The sequence below is a fragment of the Arvicanthis niloticus genome, chromosome X (genome assembly GCF_011762505.2).
Source record: "Arvicanthis niloticus isolate mArvNil1 chromosome X, mArvNil1.pat.X, whole genome shotgun sequence".
Taxonomy (NCBI): domain Eukaryota; kingdom Metazoa; phylum Chordata; class Mammalia; order Rodentia; family Muridae; genus Arvicanthis; species Arvicanthis niloticus.
In genome coordinates this window covers 124,540,646-124,563,425 of record NC_047679.1, presented here as the reverse complement: position 1 = coordinate 124,563,425, position 22,780 = coordinate 124,540,646, and the positions used below count along the sequence as shown (strand labels likewise).

Here is a 22,780-nt window from a genome sequence, read left to right as displayed (position 1 = left end):
CACAAGACTTACTGTGATATAACTTATATCTGGCCCTTGATAACCACCCACAATATGGGCAATGAATAAATCAATGAGAGGATGACCATTCTCATCCTCAGGGGGTATTCCAGTTAGAATGTCACTCATCCTAAGTACAGACCATCATTTAACATACCTACACTATTAAAAAAAAGTGTCACTCCTTGAGGTTGTAGTGACAAAGTGGAATGGATACTCATCACTTAGGAAGCACAGCTTATATAGCTTCCAAGTAGTAGCTTTTTAAAGATGTAACTAATAAGCAATATCTCAAAATATATCTCTGGGAAGCCACATCATAATATGGTGTTTTAGCATCAGTGCTTAGACACTATGTTGTCTATTATCTACCTTTGTGATTTTGAGCAAATGAGTCAGTCTTTCTGGACATCAACATCAGAACAGCAATAGTAAACATGTATAATCTCACTGAAATGTTTAACAGGGTCTGAATATGGAAATTGTATAGATTAGTATCTGTCTGGTATGTAGCAACCCCTCAATTGTGGGAGCCACCGTGTGTGTGTGTGTGTGTGTGTGTGTGTGTGTGTGTGTGTCTGTGTCTGTGTGTGTGTGTCTGTGTGTGTGTCTGTGTGTGTATAATTTCTCAGGAGGCATCAGGACTTGATATTAGTCTACTGATTTTTCCTGTTACAATTAGAGGGAAGACAATATGGAGAGATGCTTCCCTCAGAGAAAATGGTAGAGACTTGATTCTTGTCCCAAGTTTAGCTGAGCACTTGATGCTTATCTAATGGAGTAAAAGAACAAGGGCATTTAAGGAAAGAGAGTGTAACCACCTTCCAACCACACACCTCCAGCCCTGCCCTGCCCTGCCTCACCCCCATCCAGTCTCTCCAGACATATTTATCCTGAGCAGGGAGAACAAAAGTGAATGAATAAGGAGTACCTGCCCCCAATGCTTCGGGAACCAACTTGAACTAAAGAGCTTAGACTGTTCTCTACTCCCTCCAGAGTACAGCTGCAATAAAGAGCTTGAAGCTATAAGACACACACACAGCCCACCTCAAACTGAAGTTCTTTCAGAACTGCCCGAATGGAAAGAAATCAGCTGCCTTGAGAAGTAAAAGCTGAATGCCTAACTGCTGGTAGGGAAAATGAAAAAGAATCTGGCCACCTCTGAACCTCCTTAATGACCTTTACAGTTTGAAAGCTCTACAGTTCTCGCTGTTATTGGAAAAAGGCTCCAGAAACACTGATGCCATGTACACTGCATGAAAATTGAGCCACACAGTTTCAGGACAATTGATCATAGACCTTTTCTTACTTTTATAACTTTTATAGTTTTAACGTTTGAGATTTTAAATGGGAAATTATCATTATGGGAAAACTGGCTAGCAGAGTCCCGATTCTCTTGTTATATTGTGATGGAGAAGTACATAATATCAGCACTGTAGCTAAAACAGCTTGGTGATCAGTTGTCTATGAAAATTCAGTCTTATTGTTACATTGGAAATATAAACAAACATATCTTAATTTGCCACGGTAATGCAGCTGGAATATCCAATGCTTTCAACTTTAATAATTCAGCAGTTTGAATTCAAGATTCCTTTTTGTTTTTAATTGATGTATCATAAATCAACATGAGTCATGATCTTTTTTTTACCTGAACCTTAGCATACAGTGAGGCAATTTGCAAGATATTAAAGGGTTCTGTCTCTTGAATGTTATTCCCCCTTCCCCTCCAGTGAGAAAATAGAACAATTTGTTCATCACTCCTTCAGAATCAGCATATGAAAGGTAAAAATTGCTTATTTTCTTTTAAAATAATGTTTCATTTTGTCCAATCCCCTCAATTATTCAGCATAGGCTGCTCCAATCACTACAACCTTTTAAACATTTTCTTTATAAAACGAGCAGTCTTTAGCAAAAAATTGTTAAATGAGTACAAAGCAGTGATATTTTTCCTCTTTCAGATATCTGACGTCAGCATCCAACAAAAGACATAAAAACTCTGCAAGTATATCAGAAATAGAAAAGATGATTAAAAGGAGAATGATGAACCAGAACAAAGATGCCGATGTCAGGCTAGCTTCACCCAATCCCTTTTTTGAAATACCTAAGGACACAAGTGAAACAGTGACCACAAAGGTATTTATGAAAAGAAATGTCAGGAATTTATGAGATAGTGAAAAGAGGTGAGTAGGTGATAGAGAAGGGAGGCTTGTTTATTTAGGAAGAACAGCAAGACTTGTCCACAAGGCCATTTGAAATCCACTGAGAACTTTGTTCACAAAGGAGGTGGAAGCAACACATTAAACAATAAAGCACAGACACACACACACACACACACACACACACGTACACACACATGTAATCAATTCAATTCAACTTACAAGTTTCCTCACTTCCTACCCTTAGCACCAAAATGTACGTTCAATGCTAGAAAATTTTATTTTTGAGAAGAAAATAATAGAACAAAATAAGTACAGGTACAAAAAATGTATGAACATATACATTTACTAATATATATTTTATGATCTATCACCCATTCCCCTGCCACTCGTTCTTTTAAAAAAGACTCAAATTCACTAGTGACTTCAATCACAAAGATTCCCAGAATGTAGAGAAAAATAGACAGATGAGACACAAGAGGATTTGGCATTGCACACTTTATTCAGTTTTGCTTTCTGGGTGTTCAATTTTTCGTTTCTGGTGTTTACACTTCTGTGCTGTCTGGTTGTCATCACTGTTAAGCAAATGTGTTCAGATTAAAAATAAGAATCACAGTGACCCCAAGACCTTGGACTATTTCTGTGAAGTCTTATAGGCATAGTCATTCTCCCTCGAATTCTATATAATCAACAACAAAATAAAAATGGCAATAATAGTGTGAATTAGTCAAAGCTCTATGAAGATTTATTAGAAAGCCCTTTCCCATCTTCTGACCTAAAGTCCTTCTGAGAAATGCCATGAGCCACGAAGTTTCTGACTTGTGTATCATTTATGATGCCCTTGGGAAATAGGCTCTCCCTAAGAAAACCAAGGCCCAGTGCCCCATAAGGTTCTCATTACAGACAGGAATGTACCAGGCCAGATGCACTGAGGGTTGTCAAGCTTTGTGAACTCCCCCCTAAAGAACCTCTCATAAATTTTGCAGAATATATTGCTTTGCCTAGAATTTTTATGATTATGTTCAATTTAAGGAAACTTACCCCATGCTTCATCATTTACCTTATGTTTGAAGAGTTATGTGATGTCTGTGAACTTCCATGAACTTTTTCAGAATCATATTTCTTCTATCTTAAAATATAAACCCACATATTTCCATCCAAATATTAATGTAATAGCCTTTTGTTTTTAGTATGTGAACACAAGTTAGACAGATCTCAAAGTTTTTTTCAAAGGATACACTTACTTTTCCTTATCCCATTAAGGTAATGAATCTAATGAAAGATGGAATTAATAGTGATTAGAGTATAAAAATGACCAGGTCCTGGTATTGCAGTCATATTTCGAGTGACAAGAAAAGCCTCAGAGGGATGTGTGCCTCTTTAGCAGCCACTATTGTGTTTGCATCACAAAGAAGGCTCCAGCCAGCTTGGAGTCAGGGGCATTGACTGCTCATGGCAAGCTGTTGTGCACCTAGGCAAAACTTTTTCGTTTCTGATAATAAAGTTTATGTTGTTTTTTATTGTTAATGTATTACATTTGTTTTTAATAGTATGCACCAAATATCAAAATTAAACATATAGTAACAAGGTGGTGTCATTCTTAATATTACAGTCAAAATTAGAGGGTTTTTTTTTTTAACACCCCAGTAACCCAGAGGAAGGGAATGGACTCAGTAGACTGCTGCCATCAGGTGAGATAGCAGATAGACTTAAAGATCTTGCTCTACCTATAGGCACTGGGGATAGGAATATGTTACAAAGACAGGTGTAATCCTTTTAAAAATCAGATTATGAGAAAAAGACAAAACATAACTTTATTCAATGTGTCATTTATCCTGAATGACTAATGTATTACTTGTATGAAGTTCAAATTGAGCCTTGAGAAACTCTGAAATAAATCAAATGCCATACTTTATGTAATTTTAACAGACAGATCCCATTAGGGGTGTACTATGCATAGCTGTTGGTTAAAATCATTGGCCAACATCCTTATAAATTAATCAACTGAGGCAATGCTGGCTTGACTGTCATCATTTGTTACTAATCTACATTTAGAGTTCACTTTAACTTTTCAAGTCATTTGAGTTCTTCAAATTTATCTCTTTGTTCAAGATATCTGAGTCACAGCAACTGTTTACAAAAGGCTTTGTGGCAGAAGGGTGTAATGAGTGCATTTTTTCAATGGCATTAGTGTGTGCATTGGCATTTCATTGTAACTCCTGGGAAAGATGCTAATCAGAACCCAATAAAAGTGGTCTTCATCATGCTTAATGAAAAGCCTTTTAATTTACAGTCTGAACGTATTTGATTATTGACATTTAAACTGTCATAGAACTTAAAAACAAACAAACAAACAAACAAACAAGCCAAAGAGTCTAATTGTAGCAAAAGAGATTTGGCTAACATTTTGCCTTTGGGGGTGGTAAGGAGTGAGTGCTATGGGTATGTCATGGCTCTTGGACTTTTCTGCAGGATCTTTAACTTATTCAAGTGCTTGATCTCTAGTTAAAACACCATTAAATACTTACTAACTGCTTTCTGAGTATATCCTCCAACATCTGGTTTATTTAGCCAGGTGGGTGTTTTAGAAACAGTAAAATTTCCTAGACAGTCTCATTACCTTTTCTCTGTCTTGCTGTCTTCTAGACCTGCATGCTATCACTTTAAATTTTGGACTGTGAAAATAAAACAATTTAGAGGATTCTAAGCATAGCCTTATTACTAAGATATCATTTATCAACTACACATTTGTAAAGAGAGGTGGCAATAGGAGCATAGGCATTCATTTTCAAGAAACCTGCATTGTAATTAGGCTTCTGCAGTTTACTAATTGCAGGAATTTGTGGAAGTTGGGTGTGTGTCTCTCTTTCTGATCTTCTGCTTCTAAGTAATATTGGGGTAAAAGCACCTATTGCCAGGGTGTTTGCTTAGTGGAGTGATGCTTACAAATGATATGACCTCATGGAATGTATGTTCTTATGCCTTCTGTTGACTGTGAAAACATCTTACAGAGTTCTTAAGAATTGAAACTTGAAAACTTTTCTGCACATCCTGCACAACTGTCATCCGGATCCTCCAGAGGCATAAATAGAAGATGTGTTCCATCTAAAAATATATGTTTGCAAACCCCAAATCCTAGGTTAGCCTCTCAAGAAGAAAAAATATAAAAACAGCATCTGGTTCAGTGTGGAGAAACTACTCAGCAGAAGTTAAAGGCATATTTGATTCTCTTTGTACTACATGAGCCTTAATTCAGTGATTGTGACATGCGAACATACTTTTAACTATGGTACATTGTTTCCAAAGTAACCTTTCTTATTCTTAAATTTAATTTCTGTGAGAATTTCAGACAAGAGTCCTGCATCTCCAACTCAACCTGTGCCTCCTCCCAAATTCATGCCCTCTTCTTCAATTTTAGCCATGAAACTAGGGGCCTTAAGAACATTAGGTAAAAACTCTTCCACTGAGTCTTAGCCACAGGAACCTTATCTAAAATTCTGAACACTAACTCATAAAATACTATGACAGATACTGGATGTACTTGCACACTATCTGAAGAAAATATAAAATGTACAATTACAAATCTGATAGAATAAGCATATTTTTACACAACAATATTTTTACACAACAATATTTTTACACAACAATGAATTCTCAAGAGTCTTTGCAAATGAGATGCACACAAGAAACATTTTTTATAACAATTCTGGAAAAAATACCTACTGAAAATGAAACAACATATCTATCTACTTCCTATACAGACCTATAAACTGTCAAGTTTGTGCTCTGTTAAAATTAAGTCTTACACCTCTGAGTTAACTCTTCACAAATTTGACCACATAAAGTATTAAGCAAGTTGTTGTACAATAATTCGTTTATATATACAACAAAATATAAACACCTACGGTGGATCAGTTACTGTTTAATGTGCAGGAGAAACACAGAGTACAGCACAGAAATCTCTAACTTAATTGAGCTCAGTTCTGATGTTTGAATTATGTTCAAGTTTACAGATCAGTGTAAACTCTGGCAAGCCCCAACTTTGCTGCATACAACAAAGAGGAGCAGAATCGTGAGTCTTGGAGTAGATTCCTCGTTACTTATGCCTCATGTTTAATTATGAATTTAAACCCAAGGCTAATTGATAAAAACTTCAAAATGATCAGCAAAAGCCTTATTACCAGACAAACTACAAAGTCCCAGAAAAAGCAGAAGGGAATCATTGTCAGTTAGCAGAGTAGCTAAAGATTCACTAGATTCTATATTCAGTCCAGATCTACCTACAACACCCTACCTCAATTTAACCTGGGGCAAGTCACTAGTCTTTTGTGCTCTCATTTGTGCTGTGTAAAATACAACACATATCAGAGCCTATCACACACTAAATTAATATTTTCACTTTTACTATCAGTATTAATATTAGTAGTAGCAGTATTTCGATCCCACCCAGATTTACAATTTTAAAGAACTAGCTCAATGACTGACTGAACTTAATAAATACATGATGATCTACTTTGAACCAAGAAGTAATTATTACTCTAGGCTCAGCATTAGAAGTGTAGAAAGAAGACGCAAGTTCTCATCCCACACAAGAACACAGATAAATAAAAACATCAAGAAAGTGACAAAGAGTCCTGCAGCCAAGTCAAAAGTGTATTCAGTGCAGTATAAGAACACAGAAAAGGGGAATTTAAGACTAGGCAAGGGTATTTAAGTTAGTAGCCTGAGGAATGCTCCTATCTGGTTGTTCCATAGATATAGAGCCCACATGTGAAGGATGAAATAGCTAAAGAATTATTTGGTGTTTAATCAGTTAATCATAAACACATATGGAAATAGCAATCAGATGGTATGGTAGCTTACATTTTAGGGAAAATAAAGAAATGCAGAGTAAAATCCTGCTACATATCTTCTAAATAACAGATTACATCATTTTTCTTTTAAAAAAAAAAAAGGAGAAAAGTGACGGGAAGCTATATATCTGGGGATATCTCAAAGGCTATGGTATACATATCTTTTGAAAACAGTTATTTGGCCAGTTAGTTGCCCATTTACAAACATTTATTTTAATTGTTTCAGGAAAACAAATTTTTCATTTGGTATTTCTTAGAAATAAGTGCATCTATGTTTCCACAGCTCAGACAGTCAAAATAGTTTGTATTAGTTTTGTGGCCATCTCTCATCAAATGGTAGTTGATGTTAAGGAGAGTATGCAACTGCATAGCAAAACACAGCAGTGGCAGCTGGGAGACAAATGTGAGCCAAAAGAGGTAATTCTAGGTCTACAGGCAATCATTTCTTGTTGCTTACTGGATGCTCTAGGCCTTCTAAATAACTCAGTTTTCTCCTTTTCTATTTTTTGATTGTTTGGTTAATTTTTAAACAGGGTCACAAATTTGTAGCCCGGGCTAGCATTGCAATTTCCCTGTCTCAGGATTATAGGCATGCACAACCAAGCCTTGATAGCCACTTCATTTCTCCCTGTATATTGTTTAAACCACTTAAAACATTTCATGGGCCGGATGAAGAGTGCCTCTTTGACTTACAAGCCTGTGCCACACTCTTTCTCCACATTTAAATCTGTATTCCAGTATTAGGTTCATAAGGCTATAGAATTCATTTACATTCTCTTAATCTGCTACTAAAACTGATACTAGCTGAGTGGCTAAGAAAGTCACTTTTACCATACTGGGCCTCAGTCTCCTCATCTGTAGTATGTTGATACTAGACCAGAGAATTCTAAGGAGCCCCCTAGCCTTTAAACAGTAGGTTCTACAAATTGATTAATGTCTATGCACCAGAGCCAAGCATTTTGCCAGCAAATAAATAATAGCTAATTGATGAGCCCTCTCCATGGCACTTCATCAGAGACATCCATCATGCTGAATCTAATTTAGTTACTGTGGCTGTGCCGACCTGGCATGAAAACAATCAGTCCCTTTGGAAAATTAATTTGTTCAAAATATTAGTTGACTGACATCCTGGAGAGGGAAATAAAGCCCATGTGATTACACTTTTCACGTTGTTCAACAGACAGTTAGGTCATCCTGTACATGCTGCCGCAGTCTGCAGGTTAAACTGACCTCATAACATGCTTCCTCTGAGTGGCTAGTTTGATCAAACCAGAAATCCAAAATTGAAGGAGATGTCAGACTCCCAGAAAACTTCTTCCAATGTTTTTAAAACATAAACTACAGTTTTAACACTGCTATAAGACAAATAGTGCTTTATTTTTGTTTTGTTATTGTTTATATTAAAAAGAAAATATTTCAACTCTATTTCAAGGAGCTATGCTGCCTACCAAAAGAAATTTTCTAACTCCAAGAATAGAGTATAATAAAGGTCACCAAAAGAAACATTATCTGCTCCTGAGATCAGCTTTTCATAGAGAAGGATAAATGATGCTGAGAAATATTCTTTGGGAATCTAACAAAACAAACCATTCTTCATTGCATAGAAGTGATTTTTTGGTCCAGAAAGGAATACTGAAGAATAAACAGATGAGCGATTTTGAGCCTGGAATGAAAACAAAGCCAATTTCTTTAGCATATTCCCCATGGCTTATATACCATCACTTGCCTACTGAAAAGCAAAATCAAAGACTACATTAAAGCACTAGTTCATATTCTTTTTCAAACAAAATATAATATATACATATATTTTTAAATTTTTCATAATCAAAATCAGGTTTTGTCTATAGTACTATTGTCAATTCTGCTTAAACCACACAATTTTACTTAAACTCATGGATAATTTTTTCTCAACTCGGTAAGTTCATAAGTAGCTAAGGCCATTGAAAAGATTTACTTTAAACAAATCCAACAATTCAGAGCATCACCTTCTCCACAGTGTGGTGTGTCTTGCTTTGAACAACCATATAAAATTTCATTAAAGTACAACATAAAAGTTTAGCATAATATGAAGCCAGTGCTGGACCTTTGTTTAACAGTCATGATAATTTATGGTGTAGATCTACAACAGTTAAGTAGAAAAACAGCTTTCTCGTGATGAAATACAAGTCATAAAGAGTGAAACTCAAGGAAAGCTGAAAAAAATCCCAACCCTGAGATCACTCATCCCTTCTTCAGATTTTTGTCACACATTCTTCTCTAACTTTCTCCATACAGATTGAGAAACAATAACACTGACTCCTGTAACTTCATGCTTTAAAAATTATTCCTTCATGTTTTTTTCAGTGATAAACATATCTTATATTTCATAGAAATTATATGTTTTAAATTGCACCCACAGCACGGCTTCTATTTTTGTCTTTCCTATTAAGTTTTGTGTAACCATTACTTTGTCTCATTATTTTCTGCAAAAGAGATCAGACAGAACAGACCTGTTAACAGACCTGACAGGAATAAGAATAATTAAAACACTACAATGCAGGCACAGGCTAATATTATCTCATGGACTTATTAAGCAAGTGTTTTTGAAAGATGCACATTTGCATGGATCAGTCTTTGAGCCAAGTATGGCTCTGATGTAAATCAACAGATGATTCTTCAATCCCTCTGATGGGAAGGTTAGATGATGTTAGATGATGCAAAGGGGTGATTTGCCATCACTTAGGAAGCAATGATCTTAAACACAAATTCCTTAATGAAACAGTTGTGAGGCAGTGAAAAGTACAATCAGCACATTTCAATTAACCATTCATTTACTGTGCAACTTTATTAAGTCACTTAACCCCTCTGAACTTCAATTTTCTCCCTTTGAAAATGGAGTTAATTATATCAATTCTTACAAAGCCTCAAGGTTAGAGGTAGGATAAAAACAAAGAACAGATGTGATACATTACAAAGCTTTGACAAGAAGTATTATGAACATCCTACCCCCACTTGGGAGCTGCAAATAAACCAGAGAAATGTATGTATCTTTATAATCAATACCAAATTTAAGAAATTTGACCATTCATAATATGTGGTCAGTGCTCAACAATTTCAACTTTTAAACTTCAGTTTTCACTGTTATATATGTATATATGGTGTACCTATGTGCATATAACAACTATAATTTAAGTAAGTATTCCATATTTCTAGAAAATGTGTTGATATATACATGTATGTGTTAATATTCATAAATGTCCATGAAAATGCATTTATGAAAGTAATTAGAAATGAAATGATTGATTATGGTAAGAATATTATATACATACATAAAATTGTCTAAATAAAATCCATTATTTACAACTAATATATGCTAAGAAAAAAGAAAAGAGATTGTATCAATATGTAAATTGTTCTTTTTTAACTTATAGAAAAAATCAGTGTTCCATATGATTGGCCAAGTACATGGTGATTGCACAAATATATATTTCTTATGTAAGTGTAATCTACACATTTCAACTCATTTAATTTAGTGAGAGCTACATATCCTCAAAACACACAATAAATTAACAGTCAATAAGGTTTTGTGGAAGAGCACCTGATATGTATTTCATAGAATGGATCTCTGATCATATGCACCAGGCTGTGTGTACTTGGGCAATGTGTTTAGAATCAAGTCTTCTCATCAGAAAAATGGGAACAACTCTGGCAATTTCCAACTCACTCAGATAAAAGGATGTGTCTTATGGAATAGCAATGAACTTGTTGGAAATACTCTTGCTAAAATGTCCTTGAGATCTGCTCCATCTAGGATGTAACCTGACCTGCATTACTAAATAGCTGACATCTCTGAAAATAACTATCATCTTAGGCCATTCATTATGTTGCAGAAAGTTGTTGGAAAACTTAAGTGAGGTAGAGCACTGAATGTATGAAGTCTAGAGCTCCCCCAAATGAATAAATACTCAAACTACAATAGGGATGATGAGCCTGTGTTCTAACTGCAGCTGAAACACATATACATGTGCATGCCCTCAAGATACTTTCTTCAAGTTCAATTCTTGATTTCATTCATCTTCATCACACATTCTTCTAGCATTTACCAGTAAATATGTTGTTTTTAAAGTTATTCTTCCTCTATCTCATAGGCACCACACGAAGACAAAATTAAAAGAAAAAAATGTTATCACTGAGTTGTTTTGTCTACATGAGAAATTAATCTAGTATATGGTGATTGACCCCTTTGAAGTATAACCTAGAGTTACAAGTTCTTAGGCAAACAGCTTTGAGATTGTTCTACAGACTATCATTTCATTGGACTTTTAGAATTTTTGAGCATGTATAAATATTACACAAAATAGTCACAGCTAAGAATAATGGAGATAAAATGAAGGTTCAACACATTTGAATCATTTCTATCCAACATTAATCAACATGTTTTAATACAATATAATCTTTATCCATCTATAAACTATTTAAATGTTTGGGATGTCATGAATGCCTATAATGACTGAAACATTTTGAGGCAGTCATTTTCTATCTTGATTTGTGTATTTTAAAATTGTTAAACGCTTGACTGAACCATAAACAAAACAATTCATGTATCATTAAACTGATTTCTAACATGAGATAATTTTCTTCCTTGTCCAATAGCTGTAATTTTTAAGATTAGCTCAGACAGCCTTAATTCCTTGCAGGGATATCTGGAAATTGTAGAAGGGATCTTATCAAGAGCAAGTATTACCACCTTCAATCTCTCCTCCCCATACATTTCTTTGTAACACTATATACAAAATGGTTTACTGAGTGAATACTCAAGCATACTGGAGAATACATATCACACTAGGCAAAAACATGAACTATAGAGTTTCTTTTTAATGTACCACAAAATATAAAGGGGTAAAGATCAATGGCTGACAGCCTACAAGCCTTAAAGGAAATGAGACTCCTCCTCCTCCCAGTGTTATCCTAGTAGCCCCAGCATGAGAAAAGTTGCACTCCCTCTATTTCCCACATTTTCCCATCCACAACCAGTCCTGTTCTACTCTTCTGGTAGACTGTAGCTAAGGGAGCCCCAGAGGACCTGTGTGGAACACAGGAGTGGGTGGAGGCAGATGGGCTGCTGTGGTCCAAGCCATGCCTGGCTGGAGCTGGAACAGTTCACTTTTGTCTGGAAAGCAGGTCCCCTCCTCCAGCCCCCATGAGGTCCAGAAAACTTGGGAAAGTGTTAGCTGTTGGAGCAGGCCCTGGGGGTTGCCTTCATCCAAATAGAAGAAGCCTGGCTGGCACATGGCCCCTTCTCAGCCTTGACAGCCTCACAGAGACCTTTGAACTTTCTATTTATATAACAGTTTAGTGAGTTTAAGTCTCTTCCTGTATAACTGCCCGTTTGCAAGCTTGCCTCTAATTAGGCTACTTGTGAGACATCATATAAAATCTACAAACAACCGATGCAGTCCTTTGCCATGAGAATCAGGCCACTATCTCAATTTCTTTAAAATAATTATTTTTAATATTTGGGGTTTGCTATCATGGGAATTTTAACATTTCTGTTCTTAAAAATTATCTTTATCTTTTTACCCACCTAACACACACACACACACACACACACACACACGTACACACACACAAACACACACTTTATTTTTTAATTAAAAGGTAAGTGCCTCACAAAAAGAAATTTGGCATACTACAAAAGGGCACTTTAACGCTACAGAGGTAGGTGCTTACGGGATAGAAAACCTGTACAATTTGTAAGCTTTTACATTTATATTAATGTCTTTGCCACTGTTGATAAAGACATTCAAATCTAGCCACAAGATATCCAGATATTTCAAGAATTCATTTACTTGTTTAACAAGGACAAATCTATGGAATGGTTTAAAAAGCATGAACTATGCTTTCCTCTTTCTTCCTCCATATTTTTTTCTTCTTTTAAAAAGATAAAATGATGTATTTGGCAGGCATAAAGATCTGTGCCTTCCTTTCCTTTCACAGAATGGTTCATATTAAATTCCAGCTCAGGTGAACACTGCTCATGCATCCAGGAATCCTAAGGAACTTGAGCTTTTGCCCTTTAATGGAGTCCAGAGCATGACCCATTAAGCTACCATCACAGTTTGCAAAATCCAGTGATACATTCTGTAAGGCATATGAGCACTCCCAGACACTGCACATACCTGCACAATGCAGCAGCATTCATAACCCATCTTTGGAGTGCATGTTTGTCCTAACATAAGAATGTTTATCAATGTGCACACAGCTTTTTTTTTTAATTTACTATAGCCAAGTGTTTATAAATAATGCATATACCTGTGTATGTGCAGCCATTCTTCATTAATGCTAGAAAATTGAGATGGGGTTTATTTTTAATTTTTCAGCTCTCCTGATGAATTTATTGATAGATATAGCTAGGTAGAGTTAACATAGAAATAGTTTCAAGCTTGCTGTTCCGCAAGTGAATAGGTTTAATGCAAATGAGCTCTTTAACTTTTATGCCTTTCCCCCTCATCTGTCTTTTTACATACATGGGGTAGTGCATACTATTCCTGTAACCCTCTAGTTATTTTCATGAAATCAAAGTAAACATATAACAAATATGTATGTTTTGAAGGATATATACATTATCATTAAGAATGATATCAAGCTTTTCTGCTTATACACCATGGTCGTATTTGTGTTTCTTTTCTCTATGGAGGTACTTAAAGAAGCACACCACATTACAAACATTAAAAATATAAACCCAGATTCATAAGAAACTTGCCATTCACAACCAAGCAATAAGAAGGAAAATTCTGTGGATCGTGTATACAAAAAGAGAAGGCAGCCTTTTCTGTTTTATGCAGATATGTTATGTCATTCCATCAGTATGTTCTATCACATCTACCAAATCGGTCAGCATGCTCCAAAATGGATGTGACATAGTTACAGATCAGGAGAAAAATGGTTTTGTATTTTTCTTAAGAATAGAAATTTCTAAAGAGAAAGAGGCACACATGTTCCTATAAACCAGAAATTAAGCAGAAAGGTTCACATCCCCTTTAAATATTCAACTACACATGTATAATATTAAACTAGGATTAAAACAATAATACATGTGAATGTGTGTGTTCAGAAACCTAGTTCCCAGTATATGCTTAAAATTTCAGCTAAGCCTTTAAATCAATTATAACAATGTCTATTAAGTTAGCAGTGTTACCTGAAGCATATATTAGACAAATTGCATGCAGATAATAATGCTGTGGTTATCAGTTGTCAGCAAAATAAATTACTATGGCAGAGTAAATGTATTCAGAAATACAGCATTAATTGAGCAGGAAATTTAAAAATTTGAGTTAAGAACAGATTATTTAACTATAATGTTTTCCTCACAGCTCATAAAATCATACATAGTTTTAAAAATGTCTATAAATAAATACTGATATATTCGATAATTTATTTGAAATTTCTATAAAACAAAATGTAAGGTATTTTGGGTTTGCAGCCAAGCAGTCACCAGTGGCATAATAAAGCTTTGGCCAAGCATCTGACCCTTTTTTAAAAAAGAAAATTGCCTAAAACATGGCATTGACAATGGAAATCCCTGAAAAAAAAAAAAAAAAGGCACAGCATTCATCGCCAGCAGCTCGTAGTCTGAACATTGCAAAAGATTTCAAACTGTTGGTGGGCACTACAGATTCTTATCACTACATTTAAAGGGCAAGAGTGCCATTCGAAGTCTCTGCTGCTGTGGCTGCCTCCTTCCTCATCTAAATACTTGGACATGGGCGAGAGGGGGCTGGTATACTAAAATATTGTGATTTATAAAGAATGATAATGTTTGTAGTAAAGGGTGAAGTTTTTCTAAAGTTATTAGATCCGAGGAGCAGTATGCATGTGCGCCTGCCTGTACATCAACACAGAGAGGAAGAACTTTCTGCTCCCCCACCCTAATCCAAGTCACCTTTGCACTGTGTTTCAGGATCTCGCAGCAACTTTAGGGTATTTTGTTTAAAGCAGGCTAAACCTTGGGATTCTAGCTACGTGTCCAATGTGTCCGATACACAAACCTAAGGCTGCCTCCCACTGGGAAGCCAATGGGAGTTCAGAGGCTAATTAAATGTTCATTGACTTCAGAGCTGCAGACTTTGGGGGCCAACTTCAAACACCCTTCCATTTGAAAGCCAAGCGCTAAAGGCTGGAGGTTCCTAGTTCGGTGGCCCCTGAAGACGCTGCTCTGAGAAGAGAAACTTAGGCTGGAGAGGCATTAGGGAAGGTTTTGGACCCATGCCTTTCTGGGTGGGGATTGAGGTGGCTACAGCGTGGGCGGTGGCCGCTAAGCAAGCTGAGGGTGGCCTCTGGGTACCTGGCTGTCGCTTTTTCTCCCGCCACTGGCTGCAGACACTGGCAACTGGAAAGTTAAAGCATTTAAGACTGGATCCTACCTAAGGAGCCACTGGTGAGAAAAGCCCCCAGGAGGTTGTTGTGCAGGTGGGTGGCACTGAAGCTGCTATGGGCCAGCTGCAACTCTTTAGACTTGGAGTGCAAAGAGATGCTTTTGCCTGCATCTTTCCCTGTCCCCGCACCTCCCCCATCCCAGCACTCGACCAAGGAGTCACTGAAGCCAAAGCTAGAGGTGTCTGGGAGCAAGTGGGAGAGTGTCCGGGGCGCCCCCCACAACAGCTCTGGCTCTTCTTAACAAAGGCGAAAAGCTCGGACCAGACCGAGGATCCCGCTCATCATAAGAGAAGAGAAATTTTAACACCTACCACTGCTGCTCCAAGTCCCAATCTCTGAAAAAGTCGAATAGATCCATAGCGGCGGGGCGGCGGCGGCTGGCGGCCGTCTGTCCCTGCTCGCTGCGTGTCGGCGCGGCTCTGAGCTGCGCGGCTCTCTGGCTGCGGTCGGCGGCGCGGCTCTCTGGCCCTCCTGCCCGGTTAAAAGTGCTGGGGCCGCATTAGCGGCAGCGGCGGGCGCCCCGGGTACCTGGTCCTGCGCTCTGGAGCAGCGGCGGCGGCGGTGGCGGAAGCGATTGCACCGGGCAGGCAAAAGCCTGACCTCCCGCTCTGGTCCACTCGCTCCGCGGCTGCCCGCGTGCCCAGCGCGTCCGGGCTGCGGTGGCGGCCGCTTGGAGCTGGGGCCGGCTGGGCCGCCCGCCTGGCAGGCTGCGGGCGGGTGGCGACGGCTGAGGCGGGGGCGAGCGAGGCAGTGGCAGTGGCGCGGCGCGGCAGCCGGGGCGGCAGCAGCGGCGGCGGCGGCTGCACAGGCGGCGGCGGCGGCCGAGACAGCATCACACACTTACACACTCACAGGGGGCGGAGCCTGGACAGCTCGAAGCCGCGACATGGAGCAGACACGTTATCATCCTTGGATCTGGCAGGGGCTAGCCCCGCCCGCCTGTGCTCCTACATGCCCCCCCACCCCCTGTCAAAATCAGCTGATGGGGGCAGTTGCAGAGCTGAAGACTCAAATCCAGCCCAGGACCCGGAGGAGGTCCTGGGACACAGACACGGGGACACAGAAGGTGGTCTTGCTGTACCAGAATGTAGACTAGCAGAACGGGACACCCTCACTCCAACCTACCACTGGGATGTAGTACTTGCCATCAAGAAAGAGTGCACAAACTGCTGCAAGAAAGAGCTAGCGCCCTGCTGCCATTGCCTGCAGTCCCTGCCCAGACATTCTTTTCAGACCACTGGATCAAACTTTTGCGTCTCCAGCGTCCCTCAGGGCTGCCTCACGGGGCATATGTGTTCAGGGAGGACAGGGCGGTCACCTTCACTATTTCTGCCATGCTGCGCATCACAGCTCGAGTTCACGCTGCAATATCCTCTTAGGCTGAGGGAATACTGGTCGCTCAGTAGGTCAGCAAGCTCTGGGCGCTGGATTTAGTAAGCTGCAATGGGAGGGATAAAGGGCGGCCCCTTGAGTGGTCCTTGGGATAAGTGGTTACAGTGCTAGTTCCAACCTTGTGCTTTGGGCTAAAACCTCCTGCATTTTCCTTCTCCGAGAAACAGGAAAACCGCTGGGTGTGTGCCCACTATCCCACGCACCAGCTGCTTCTCTCCCTTCTGGCTTGAGTATGGTCTCTCTGCACGTGGAGGGCTTAACCACACCCCTCTCCTCCTTTCTGCTTGCCCTTCTAGTCCTGGAAAGGATGAATCCATTCCTTCAGCGTGTTCCTCAAAGGAAAAGTTTCCTCACCTACTCAAGAGAAAAAGGATACAGAGAATTACAAAGGCTTGTTCAGTTTGGAGTCTCAGTCATTTGAATTGCTTCCCTACGAGTCCTTACAGGGAAGGTGCAGTATTGGCACAGTGCTGAAATAGTAGGGCTGGAAGTGAGCAGAGCAGTAGACAACACTGAGAGAACCTCTTAGCCTCAGTTTGCACATCTGTACAATTAAAGTGTTACCCTAGTGTCCATCTGGCTTATTCTGATCTTTTCTCTTTTCCTATTCGAATATTTGTTTTCAATCACCTCACACACTCAAAATCATCCAGATGACCTTGCTTTTTGATTCTGATAAACTAAGAGTCCCCACTAGGTCATTTGCTCAAGATCTAACATTTCTCCTAGAGGGGGAAAAATAAGTCAGATTTCAACTTTGAACCAGACAAGCCATGCACCATAAAACCCTGTAGAAAGTGCCACAGGTCTATCTTTGGATTGCTTATACCCAGGGCTTAGTTTATTTTACTTTTTTTCCGGGGTGGGGGTAAGGGGAAGAAAGCACATTGTAGTGAAGCTCCAAGATGTTACAATTTCTGTATTTAGTGGGACTTTACCCAATGTGTAGTTTGCATGGAACGAACCAAGTCTTCAACAGATACTTTTGGATTGACAAAAAAAAAAAAAAAAATCAATGGCCAGCCAAAGGGAGACCATGTTCCAAATTAGCTTGTTAACTGGCTACAGGTTGTGTTAACTCCACTGGAATATGGCTGCTACTACAGGATTTAAAAATAGTGGAGGTGGGGTTACAAATGATCTGTGTGTCTTGTTTATCTTCTGTCCTAGAGTGCCAGTCCTTCCTTTGACAAGAAATACCCCCATCCAGACTTGTGGCCCTTATACATTATGCCCTCAGTAAGTGATGCTCAAATTCCATTTGATTGCTAATAATGATTATCACCATGGGCTGGCTAATGCTTGATCTGTTTTAAAATGCTTATGCAAATCCAGAACGTCTAGAGTTAACATTTAAATGAGGATTATGGTCAATTGTTACCTGTTTTATTTTCATTAGAAGGATCTGTTGATTGGGAAAAGGCATACAAGCAACATTCTAAATAAATTCTCAACAGAAATAAAGCTGCTCCTTTAAGAGTTTCAGACCCCATCACCCCACTGGTGCACTTTCTTCCCAATCAGCAGGGGGACAGAGCAGAAGCAGAAGGCGCCAGCAAGAGGCACCACTCTGAACAGAAGTGCCTGCGGGAAGGAGAGAAGAGACAAGTGGTGCTGGCTGCTGCTTCAAAGAGGGGCAGGGGCTTTCCCTTCCGGAGATCAAAACCAAGTTAGAAGGCATGGAAGCAGCTCCCCCTCCCCACCACCTCCTAACAGAGAGGAGACTAAAAGAGGTAACACAGAAGAGGCCAGGCTGTCCCTGTTGTCAGTAGCTCAGGTCCAGCACACACTAAGTGGGGGAGGCTTTGTTATCTTAGATCTAAGGCTAGTTTTCTCTCTTAGTACTAGACTTGCACAACCCTGGCTCTGATAGATGCTCCCGGGAGTCAGGCTGCCTGCATCTGTCATGCTAACAGCAAGACCATCTAGTCTCTAGGAGGACAGGTTACTTTTGTACCATTCCACTTACTGGGCTATCTTCCCCAAGGTAAAAAGGCTCCTCTAGGCCAGTTGTTGTCCTGGATTTGGCAGGCAAATCCCCTTAGTTGTTCCTGCTTTCCTGACCTAGCAGGGCCTATGTTAGGCCACAGATTCACAGCTGACAGTTCAATTCAGTATTTGGAAGCTGTACACTCCCTCTGCTCTGCCTGATCCTCCTCTTTATTAGCATCTGTCATCTTGACTACCTTGTACATTGTACTTCACTAACCTTCCCCATTCACCAAATCATCAGTCAAAGGGGGCCTGCTAGGATGGCCACTGAACAGCCTCTGCAGGCAGCACAAGATCAAAAGTGAGACTCCATATCTCAACCCATGGAAGTAAAGCAGAAATTATTTTTAACAGGTGTGACTTGAGAGAAATGCTGATTCTAAGATCTTCAGAAGGAAATTTTTCCCTTGAATTACTTTTAAAGGAGTTTAATTCAAAGTCTCCAAGTACTAATCTTCATTTCAAAGAACCTGAAACCCTCCATTCCTATAGTATTATTAAAGGCATTGTCACACAGATTCTGATAGTGTCTAAAACTAAAATTAATTTAAAATACTTTAGCTATGCATGTCAGTTTCAGGAAAGGAACAAACTGACAAAGTGTGATATATGTCCCCCTGTTGTAACTCAGATTTCCTCATTTGCTTCTGACCTGGCATGTAGTAAGGCAGACTTACTCCCTAGGAAGAAATTATGATTTGTGTTAGTTCATGTTAGTGAAACTGTTGAATGTAATTCCATGAACTGCACTGGGAACATCAAGGAACTTTATGACAGAGAAACTTGGTGCTACCTTGAGTTTAGAATGGGCCACCATAACTGATGCTGGGGCAATTTTCTCAACTATGTAGCAACTTCCAGAATAATCCATGTTAAAGGGGCACTTCCATGGTTTTTGTTATTTGTTTGTTTTGGGGGAGGGGTTGTTTTATTTTAACTTCCAGATTTCAGTACTTACTTGTTCAAATCTGGTGTGTTCAGGAACTACAGACATCAAGGACAGAGACGCGGACTGTGCAATGAAACTCACCACGGTGTTTGGGATCTAGTGGGCCTCCTAGGGTTTATTCAACCAGTCAGTGATGGTGGTTCATGAGGTGATTTCAACTCCGCTCAGGGGGCAATTCTCTAAAACTGTGAAGATGCACCTTATAAATATACATGTGGGTTTTCTCCACCATTCTACTTTGTACTTTGGATCTCAATCATGTATTATAATTGAAAGTCTTTACCCTTGGGCTTTCTGGTTATCATAGAGAATGACCTGATTTCAGAGCTTTTCCAAAGTTTCTGGCTCTGGGTTTCTGCTGGGTCTTAAATATCAGATACAATCATGCCCTTAATGATAGTTGAGAGGTGATGCTGTTATGATTTAAAATTCAGATTTCTGTAATTCCTTGGTCATATTTAGCATAGCAGTAAAACAGTTTTAGAAGCTATGCTTTGTGCTTCCCACAACTGTAGTTAACTCACTCATTCTGGATTTCTGACAAGGTTGAAAACTTATAGTCTCATAGCCAATCCTGGCTATTTACCTGAGAGAAAAGATTTGAGTGGATGATTTTCAGCTGACATTCATTCTAAAGCCAAGAAAAAAGTCAGGTTCAGAACTAAGTGTTTTAGTTAGGAGAGATGACAGAGGTTCTGGTTAGTCAACAAAATGATGGACTGGGTATTAGGACTATCTTGTACCTCACTGGTACAAATTGGCATAATTATTCTCTAATTGTATTTTGAGAGAAAAATTTCATTTTAACAGGAAGGGTGATATGTAGGAGGAGCTAAGGTAGGAGGAGTACCGAGAGGAAGAGAAGGAGTAAGAAGAGGAGGAGGAGAAGGAGAGGAGAAGCTAGGTGATGAGAGAGAGAAAGAGAGGGCAGACAGGGAGGCAGTTGTTCACGTGTCTCCACCAGTCAAAGATAGTTGATATATCTAGGTTGGGTAGTGGGTTACACCTCTGATTGATCAATACCAAACTTATAAAGCCTATGATTAACATTTTTAAAAAGTGTGTAAATGCAAAAAGGAGAAGGGGGCATGGGATAGGGGTTTTCTTAGGGGGGGAATGGGGAAAGGGGATGCCATCTGAAGTGTAAATAAAATATCCAATAAAAAAAAGAAAAAAAAGTTTCTTGCAAAGAGTAAGTATTTACTCAAATTCATAGACTTCACAAGTACTATAGCCAGGTTTTATACCCAAGTTTACTTGCTACAAAATCCTTGTACTAATACTGACTTAATGGAGGATTTCTATCACTGTAACTATGGAAGGCATGCAAGACATTATTTTCATTTGACAGCCAAGAAAACCCAGGTTAAGTGCCTCCATGAAGGTCACATATTTGCACAGTTGAGTAGCTGAGTCTCAGATTTGATTCTCTACTAGCCAAGCCCAGTGCTAATTCTATTTGCCTTATTTTTATAGTCTTAAAGCCTAGGAGTTTGGGAGTGTAGTTGTGTCATCAGTTAGCTGTTACATTAAGAAAAAAAAAATTCTCATGACGCAATTTCCTGGATCTCAACTGTTGGCTGAATCGCAGGAATCAGTTGGCTGAGCTAATTACTCTGTTAAAGAAAGTTAGTGTGAAAGGCAACAGGAAGCAAGAATATGATGAAGCAATTGTTGCTTCATCATATAAGGAGAGCAAGGCATGTCTTTTTCAAGATTAGAAACCTAGAGCTAGAAAACCTTCTTGGTAAATTTTTGAGGAGCACTTGGCGGTTGGTGCTCTATAAGCCACATCCATGGAGAATTGCCTTCTACATAAGATCACAATATATCTTAAGTACAGATCCATAGCTATCTCTCTCCTAATTTACTAGGGAATCGATTTCCTTAAGGAGAGGGCTGGGAGTGATTCAAGTCTGGTATTCTATGGCATGTAGATTTGAGGCCTCTGTCCTAATGTAGATCACACACTATAATGATTATGCAGGCATTATGAAGAGTCAGTCACCTCAGTGACCAGATCGTTATTTCCATTCCTGGCCCTGTAGAGTAAGTCTCTCTGTCCTGGAGCTCTCTGATCAATGATCCTTGGCTGCCCTGCTCAATCCTTTCAACAGTGTGACTACCAGAAGTCCTTTTACTGATTATACTCCACAGGGATGCAGGACTGGGTTCTGGAGGCATGTCATTTTCATAGATGTCAGTGAGGAAAACTATTGTATACGAAAGTGCTTTGCAAATAGCAAAAGCTCCAAATCAATGTGTGCTCTTATCACTTTTAGAGCTGGTATCTCAGAGGCTTCTCTGCAGGTGAGATTGGCAGTGTTCAGTGTACTAGCTGTGTTTGCAGGGCTTTCCTAGAGATATTTGCTTGTTTGCAAAAGGGTTTCCAGAGTAGAAGTTCCAGTGTCTGGCAATCTGGAAGTTTGATATTTTAAACTAGTAAGTTATTATGTACTACAAGCTTCTGTACATTTGACAACCACTTTTAGAAAGGATGCTGATGCTTAGTTTTTATATTAAGATAAAAATGGTTTTAATTCAGTGTTTTTGTTTGAATGATCTTGGTTCTAAACATAATTAGAAGTAATTATTTATCTAATAAATTGCTGATAATGGAAACCATAAGAGAAGCCATAGTAGAAGTAAAATAAGTTCCTAAGTGACCACACAACCATGTCCACCTTGTTTCATTTTTAGGAAGCAGAATCCATTAAACTATTGAAGTAAATTATTCTAGAAAGCTTTGATGCTGGGCTTAAGAGTGATTGTCAAAGGTACAAATAGTGTGTGGTGCTTCACTGCATGGCAGTGATCCTCAGCCATGGAAACTTTTGTCTAATCAGTTGACCTCCTGGCCACTGCTGTCCTGAAGAGGCCTGGCTGTCCTATTACAAGAGACTTGATCCCTTCTTTTGCAGCAATTGAAGCACATCAGAATAAGAAGTAGTCAACCTGAAATGCAGCAGTGACATGACTGAGCAGACTTTCTATCTTTTGCCCAATGACCCCATATAGCATCC

The 22,780-nt window shown here is 39.1% G+C and overlaps 1 protein-coding gene across 2 annotated transcripts in view; it reads right to left on the bottom strand.

Moving 5' to 3' along the window:
- The window catches only part of Aff2 (ALF transcription elongation factor 2), a 450,392-nt gene extending 434,479 nt beyond the window's left edge, over positions 1–15,913 (bottom strand). For both annotated transcript variants that reach the window (XM_034485864.2, XM_034485865.2), the window contains exon 1: positions 15,736–15,913. In XM_034485864.2, the coding sequence (XP_034341755.1) occupies positions 15,736–15,782 (47 nt within the window). In that variant the 5' untranslated portion in view covers positions 15,783–15,913. The remainder of the gene's footprint in view (positions 1–15,735) is intronic.
- Between the last annotated feature and the right edge of the window lie 6,867 nt (positions 15,914–22,780).